Source organism: Hoplias malabaricus, unplaced genomic scaffold (genome assembly GCF_029633855.1).
Source record: "Hoplias malabaricus isolate fHopMal1 unplaced genomic scaffold, fHopMal1.hap1 H_3, whole genome shotgun sequence".
Classification (NCBI taxonomy): domain Eukaryota; kingdom Metazoa; phylum Chordata; class Actinopteri; order Characiformes; family Erythrinidae; genus Hoplias; species Hoplias malabaricus.
In genome coordinates, this window is record NW_027101326.1 from 3,957 (window position 1) to 12,500 (window position 8,544).

At 42.3% G+C, this 8,544-nt stretch overlaps 1 protein-coding gene across 1 annotated transcript; it reads right to left on the reverse strand.

Moving 5' to 3' along the window:
* Positions 1-2,369: 2,369 nt before the first annotated feature.
* Positions 2,370-6,259, reverse strand: LOC136686061 (protein FMC1 homolog). Its single transcript, XM_066659548.1, has 2 exons — positions 6,065-6,259; positions 2,370-2,786 (listed from the first exon to the last, which is right to left on the reverse strand). The coding sequence occupies exons 1-2, from the start codon at positions 6,197-6,199 to the stop codon at positions 2,583-2,585; spliced, it is 339 nt and encodes a 112-aa protein (XP_066515645.1). The 5' UTR covers positions 6,200-6,259; the 3' UTR covers positions 2,370-2,582.
* Positions 6,260-8,544: the final 2,285 nt, after the last annotated feature.

An 8,544-nucleotide genomic window follows, 5' to 3' on the forward strand; every position in this document is an offset into this window, starting at 1 on the left:
GATGAGCATTTTGTTCTCAAATGTCTGAGACTGACATAACAGAGATGGAGGGATAGAGGGAATGGGGGACTGGGTGTTTTAGAAGAAGAGAGCGCGACAGACTCACACTGACGGATCCCTGAAGGAAATATATGTCACATCCACTGAGTCATAGGGAAAAAGGAGAGAGAGAGAGAGAGAGAGAGAGAGACCAGAGCAGCACAACAACAACAAATCAATGACATCTTACCAAACTAGACAAATGCACTGTGCTAAAAATAAAAACTAGTGTAATCTAATGGATTATTAAATCCGAACTGATCTAAAGGAATCCGAACCCCCTAAAAACTAGAGGAATCAGCGCTATTGAAAGTCCAAGCGCTGTGGAAATAGAAACGGGAGCACCCAGAGGAAACCCACGTAGACACAGGGAGAACACCACACACCCAAGGCATGGTTCGAATCCACACCCACAGCTGTCACGGTCACAGTGGGTCCAGAGCCTACCTGGAATCATTGGGCGCAAGGTGGGAATACACCCTGGAGGGGGCGCCAGTCCTTCACAGGGCAACACACACACACACACCTACGGACACTTTTGAGTCGCAGGGTTAGGGAACACACAAGGGAGGGGGCACCAGTCCTTCGCAGAGAGACACACACTCACACATTCACTCACACACCCCACTGACACTTTTTTTGGAGTCGCCAATCAACCTACCAACGTGTGTTTTTGGACTGTGGGAGGAAACTGGATCACCTGGAGAAAACCCACGTGGACACAGGGAGAACACACCCACAGCTGTGTGACAGCAAAGCTACCTGTTGCTCCACTGATGACAGTTCAGCCATCTCCAGTCATCAGTTCTTCTGAGTCTTTCGAGTGTTTTCTCCTGCTATCTCTAGAGTTTAGGGATTTTGTGGGTTTTTTCTTGGACTCTGTGTGTGTGTGTGTGCGTGCTGTTGTTTATCTTTTAAAATCTGCATATGAGTCCATCTTGACTCACCGAGTCATCAATATCACAAACCCAAAAACACTCGGTGAAAAAATAGAATCTGGACTAGATTAGGGACTCTTCTCGCCAGTGGAGCTGTGGTGTAAGACAGAGGTTCTCAAACTTCTCACATCACAGCCCACAAAGAATCAAACCTCTGATTTAATTGTAATTTTTTTTGTCTGACAGTAAAATTTGAGAATTAGGCCCTGAGCAATTGCTTAAAATATATACAATTGATTTCATTTCAGTCACAGAGACTAAAATGTGTAAAAATATTAAATAAGTAGATAATGAGATGACACTTAACACTAAAAGCTGTGGCTAGGGTTTGTGCCTGTCATTTTATATGATGTCCAGAGGGTGCCCACTAGTGGCCCACAGATCGAAAAACCCTGGTTTATGATATATTCTTAGGAGCCATCAAAATGAAGCTGTATTAAAATAGTTTGGCTCTTTGTGCTACTGAAACCCTTTTCACACGTGCATGGCAACTCAAGAATGTTCAGGGGTTTATAGGAGGAGATATATTTGTGAAGGCAAACACCTGTAACATTTGTCCTGGACTGAACGCAGACTTTATACTGCTAACCCCCTAGTAAAGACTGCAGGTAACACCAAAGTGACTGGATGTGTGAACAGAACCGTGAATATTCCAGAGTATCACTCACATATGCTGCACATGCACTGCCCCTTGCCTACAGCATGCAGATCATTTTCAGCTTGACACAGAAAATCTCTCAATGTGTATTACATGTGTGAAAGGACAAATCCGGAACATGTCCGGACCTTCTCTAGACTTTTAGAGCCCTCTGTAAACAAAGCCCAGACCTGGTGAAGATTCTTGAGGTTTTTGTGGCTAGTCTACACGACCTGACATTGTGAGCATTTGCAGCCATATAAACCTGGGCAGCATTCACTGTGAGTTTTAGGTAGAAGCAAATGAATTAAACGAATTTATAAAAATGTTTTAAAAAGTGAACTAGGGGAGCTAATCAGTCCCAATCAAAACCAAAGACAAATCAATTCAGACTCCACACTGAACCAGAATAATCCAATCATTCATTCATTCATTATCTGTAACCCTTATCCAGTTCAGTGTCGCGGTGGGTCCAGAGCCTACCTGGAATCATTGGGCGCAATGCGGGGATACACCCTGGAGGGGGCACCAGTCCTTCACAGGGCAACACAGACACACACACCTACGGACACTTTTGAGTCAACAACCAACGTGTGGTATTTTTTGGACTGTGGGTGGAAACCGGAGCACCCAGAGGAAACCCACGCAGACACGGGGAGAACACACCACACTCCTCACAAACAGTCACCCGGAGGAAACCCACGTGGGACGTAAATGTGTAAATGGATAACATCAAGGACTGTAAATCACTGAATTGTCTTTATTTACAGATATCTAATAAACAGATGATTTACATACCATTTAAGACAAACACCTAGAAATCTTATCTTCATATAGTGCACTGTTAAAGGAGTAAGGAACCATATGAGATTATAATACAGACAGTGGAATCTAACATGTCTTATTCCTTCTCTTCAGTTTCAGTCTCCGGTCCACAATGATCAGTCCAACATCTTTATTTGTCGTTCTCACTCCTGCCAGCCCTTTCCCCCTGGCTGTGAGGGCATCCTCAGTCCCACCAATCTGGCCACTTCCTCAGGCCCTCGCTCACCCCGACCATGGTACAACATATGGAGGTCCATGTGGAGACGTGTTGACTCCAGCAGACATAGGTACATCTGACCAGTGTGTAAAGCCTCTCTCTGAGCACGGCAGTAACGCTCACCTGTCACCTGAGAGAGAGAGACAGAGAGAGAGAAAGGGGGGGGTCAGAGAGACAGAGAGGGAGAGGGAGAGAGACAGAGAGAGAGAAAGGGGGGGGGGTCAGAGAGACAGAGAGAGGGGGGGGGGAGGGAGAGAGACAGAGAGGGGGGGGGGGGGAGAGGGCGAGAGACAGAGAGAGAGAGAGGGACGGAGAGAGAGAGACAGAGAGGGAGGGTCAGAGAGACAGAGAGGGAGAGAGAGAGAGGGAGAGAGAGACAGGGAGAGGGAGAGAGAGAGAGAATATTCAGATCAGATTGGAGCAGTTTAATCATTTTGCTCTAACACTTCCAAAAAGCTTAAGGGCTACCAGATGTATTTCCAATTTCTCCATTTTAACACTGTTAATTTATTTACTGGCATCAGTATCAGCAGAGGCAGATTATCTCATGGCAATATGCATCTCTCTCTCCTTATTTTCTCTCACAACTTTTATATTATTTTTGTTATTTGTTTGTTACTTTATTTAACAAACATGACAACATTTTAACATTTTTAGTGCTGCACTTTGATCAATAACCATTTCTGGAAATGGAAGATTACAAATTATCTGACACATACATTTACATTACACCACGGTTAGTTCTGACCCTGCAATGTGATTGGCTAAGACAGGGGTCGGAAACCTTTACCACTCAAAGAGCCAATTGGACCCGTTTCACACAGTAAAGAAAACACTGGGAGCCACAAAATCCTTTTGAAATTTTAAATGAAATAACACTGAAATAACAGGGTTTTTATTTGCCTTTGTGCTCTGTATAAACAAACTATAGATAGACACTTTATTGATCCCCAGGGGAAATTCAAGATATATGTATGATAATGTACACTGTGTTACATTTATGAAATTAATGAACGACTGCAGAGAAAATGAAATAACATTTCTGCATTCAACAAAACATTTTTAACTCCGAAAAAAAGACGTTGTGTTGACAGTTCAGTAAAATACTCAATGTCTATTTGAGTCCCTGTAGTAATGGGGGGAAAAAACGCAGAACTTAAATTATTCACTGGCAGCAAACAACGCTGTCCTCTCTCTGCGTGCCGTCATCATTTTACTGGCGCCGTGCAGCGGTCAAAACGTTCAAGAAACCGCACACTGACGGGTGTCGCACGTTGGAAGTTGTGACGTATATTAAATATTTTAGATGTTACAAGATCGCCATAAACTTCATAGAATTACACTCTGAAAATGAACCAAAATAAAATACATTTTAATTAAATACTCATTAATTATTTTCAAAAGCTGAGCCGCATCCGAGGGATCAAAGAGGCGCGGGTTGCCGACCCCTGGGCTAAGAGATGTTCCAGGAGTGCCAGTACTGCATGGTAACGGCAGACTGACTGAAGCTCTTCACAAAATACACGCTAACAAGGTGCAAGGAGGTGTTGGTGGAACTAGTTTGGTTTCCGTTCACGCACCATGTTTTAAACAGTTCAGCGCACTTTCATGAACATAAACAGTTTCCGGAATTGAAACACTTGTTCCCCGCTGGAACCAGAGAATAGACGATAACGTTATTTCAGCACTAGAGCCGTATGCTAAAATACGTCACACTTAAACAAGCTCGGTATTGCACCACTTCATCCTCTTCAGGGATGAAACCAGAGCACCACACACACACAAAGGGAACGCACCAAACGTGTCACAGTGATCCGAGGTGTGAACTGACCCCACAACTCCAGGACCACGGAGCTTCATCACTCCACAGAACAGTTCTACTGCTCAACAGCCCAGTGCTGAGAGCACTTCTCTTCTCCTCTAACCAACACTTGGGGCTGGACATGGAGACCATAGTCTAATGTGTAGCTGCACAGTTTGTTCCATGCTTTTTTAAATTATTATATAAGCTGTGTGCTTCACTGAACAGCAGTGTGTGCAAATTAACATAGATGGATTCACTAAATACGAGGGGCATGCAACACAGTAAATGTACTTAGGCTCGTCTCTATAATTACTTTATCGACTTATTGTACACTATATGGACATATCTTCAATCATTTTTGCTTATCGTGATATCTTCAGTTGTTTACTGACGTGATTGTTTACCTCACCAATATTTTAGACACTCACTCTTCAGTTTTTGATTTATTTCCTGGTTTGTTCTGGGGGCTGTCAATTTGACCTTATTTTTTAAATTTTTTATTTGTTTTATTTATTTAGGCTATTTATACGTTTTTTATTTTATGTTTCAATTTCAATGTCTGAAAATTCTAAATAACTACGATTTTGCTAATGTGTAATTGCTCTTTAAAGGGATGTAATTGCGTAATTATTCTATTATTATATGCGTGACATACAATGGTCTTAATATTACAAATATATCGTTCACTTATTCATTCATTATCTGTAACCCTTATCCAGTTCAGGGTCGCGGTGGGTTCAGAGCCTACCTGGAATCATTGGGCGCAAGGTGGGAATACACCCTGGAGGGGGCGCCAGTCCTTCACAGAGCAACACACACACACACTCACATTTACGGACACTTTTACAATCCACCTACCAACGTGTGATTTTGGACTGTGGGAGGAAACCCACGCAGACACAGGGAGAACACACCAACTCCTCACAGACACTCACCCGGAGGAAACCCACGCAGACACAGGGAGAACACACCAACTCCTCACAGACACTCACCCGGAGGAAACCCACGCAGACACAGGGAGAACACACCAACTCCTCACAGGACATTCACCCGGAGGAAACCCACGCAGACACAGGGAGAACACACCACACTCCTCACAGACAGTCACCCGGAGCGGGAATCGAACCCACAACCTCCAGGTCCCTGGAGCTGTGTGACTGCGACACCTACCTGCTGCACCACCGTGCCGCCCCAATATATCGTTTATCAGTTATTTCTGGCACAATATATCGACCACAAAATATATCTATTGTAACAGGCTTAAATATACTCTTTAGAAATGACAATACTTGAAACAAACGTTGGTAAACACATGTAGACAACTGTAAACAGCTGTGCACGTGTGTGTAGATTGACATTTCTTGAAAAGATGCCCCAAAATATAGAGCGTTACACAGGGTTATACCTGACGGTGTTTTAATAGGATCCTCGTGGTCTCTAACTGTAACAGTTAAATCAATTTCCATTAGGAAGCACGTGTAGTCCTAACGGTCTTATTATTATCATCATCTTAGAAGGTAATAGTGTCCGTGTCCTTGTGTCCTTCACGTGAGTGCACGCTCTGTTTCTCAGGTGTTCTTCTGTGTTTTGGTCGCGTGTGTTACCTTGTTGTTCCTGAACTGCTCTCTGAGATGTGTGTAAGCCATGGAGTGTGTGTATTCGGAGCCCTGCAGCTTCCGAAGCTCCTTTAACACACTGCGATACACACGGAGCGCACTCGGACCCGCCATCACTCTCATTCACACTCACACCAGCGGAAATGACGCACACCTACCCGCCTCCCACACACAGGAGAGTCGAACCTGAGGAGGGATTTCTCGGCGTATACCAACATTCATTAACATATACACAGGTCGTTGTAGCGTATATTTAAAATAAAACGAGTTTATTCGACGCAGACCACACGGTTTTTAATATTAGTTGCATATGTGTTTATATAAGCGGCTTGCGCTGTGTGTTGTAGTCAGGAAATGTAGTCGAAGTACGAGCGAATCGATTCCGAGCGAAACTGAACTGCTTCCGCTTTCATAATTTCACAAAATAATAAAGAGTATAAAAGTAAATAAAAAGGTAGGGTTCTTATGTTTCTCTATCCAAGGTACCAACTTTGGTTTTTGATGCCATTTTGGAGGTATTCCATTGCCATCGCTTTTCTTTCAAATGGTATTGATTTTATTGGAGAAATGAGATTGCCACCAGGAGACACATATTAGGGTCAAAAGTTTTGTTCATTTGAAAAAAAAAATCTGAAACTGAAAATTCAATTCTTGAGATTGAACTTTGAAAAATACAACAATGTATTCAGAATTAAAATAAATGTAGGATGATTTTTTGTTCAGTTTAAATAGAATTTTGATTCAATTATTTTTTAAAAATAAATTATTTATTTAATTTTTCACTCAGTTGCAGTGTTTACAGTAAAACGACAAATTGATCATTGTTCTTACTCAATAAATCCATTTATTCTCCCTTTTTCAGCATCTTCTTGTGAGTTCAGAGCGTTGAGACAGAAAACGCATCAGACTTGGTGTGAAAGTATCACATACGATTTTTACGTGCGAAAAAACTTTACTCAGCCTTTAGACTTCAATAGACTTCAAATATAACGCCATAGAGACACCACATGAACACTCTTACATCTGACACAAAAAAAAACTCTACACTAAACAGTGAATAACATATTCCTACTTGTCGAGGGTGAACATTAAACAGACACAGGATTTTCTGGAGACTGTCTGATTTTATTGCCAGTGTTACACCAAAGTGTGTGACCATTGAATTCTGTGACCCTAGAGGGCACTACTTCATAGCTTTGGCATGGGGGGGTGGTCACAATTTCTGACAGCTGCCGTCATTATTTTTGACCGCCACTGAATCTCAATATAAACTTTATAAACATTCAGGTTTAAGTACATTTATGTAACTAATATTCAGTGGGGTCACTAATTCTGACGGCAGCTGTCAGAAACTGTGGCCCTATACTGGACATGTCACAGAATTCGGTGTAACACCAGACCAGCCTAGAAGAGGCATATGCGCTTATTGACTGACTGACACCTAATGTTGAAATGTATTTCACAGAGAGAACTTAAGGTGGCGCCATTACACCACTACACCATCTGTTGTTAGTTCAGCCGTATTTCCCATTCCAGTAGTTCCAGTACTAAGTTTGGAACCGTTCAGAGGTGACCAGAGGTCCTCTTTTCCCTGGACAAGTCTCTTTTTGGGACCTAAAACATGTGTGTTCAAGTGGTCAGAGAGTTGGGAGCTGAATTGGGACACGCTTCAGCGCTGTAGGTCCACCATCCACCGCGGTGCAGCTCAGTGTTTTACTGGAGCCTCCAACAGAAATGTGTTGAACGTTGTTGAGGTGATATTTATCATAGTCGTTTCTTTATGTTTGGAGAATGTTTCTGTGACCCAGCCTTTTGTTTTCTACTATAGCGATATATTTATCAAACGTCAGGGACAGAAAGTCATCTTGTCTGTCCCTATAATGACAGAAATACACGGACACATCGCACTGCACAGCTAATGCCACAAAAACCTCTGTGACAATGGCTGTATGGCTAATGGCTTGCCTAGTTTCTCTTAGTTTTTTTTTTATCACAGGAAACCTGTAGATTTCTTTCATATTATGGATGTGCTTTCTTGTTTAAAAACACAATTTTTTAAATTTTTGATTTGTTTTTTAATTAAACCTTTAAAAATGTGCATAATTCCAGTCCTGTCAGAAATATATCAGTGTTCCACTGCTAAGAGCTGTTTTCCCTGCGCACTCTCACACATTTATCGGTATAACACTGTTCAGATGCCATGCAGATGGCGTGACTGGGTTTTCACAAAGTGCAGATGGTGGCCATTTCAATGTTAGCGCTGCTGCTCTGTGTTTCTGTGTCTAATGTCAGGCTTCGACAAGTTGGAAGAAGTTATTCTCTGTTTAGTGAAATGTCTGGGTTTATGTTCAGAGAGGTATGGCATGTCAAGTTCATCCAGTCTCACCGTACAGTCCTCCTATTTTCATTAGAAGGCACAACAATTGAAGATAAAAAAATCAGAAAATGTTCTGAAATTCAGATTGTGA

Bases quoted from the DNA above. Each gene is read 5' to 3' on its own strand.
- LOC136686061 (XM_066659548.1), bottom strand. From the start codon at position 6,199: ATGAGAGTGATGGCGGGTCCGAGTGCGCTCCGTGTGTATCGCAGTGTG. The intron at 2,787-6,064 runs GTAACACACGCG...TCTCTCTCTCAG, and splicing joins AGCAGTTCAGGAACAACAAG to GTGACAGGTGAGCGTTACTG.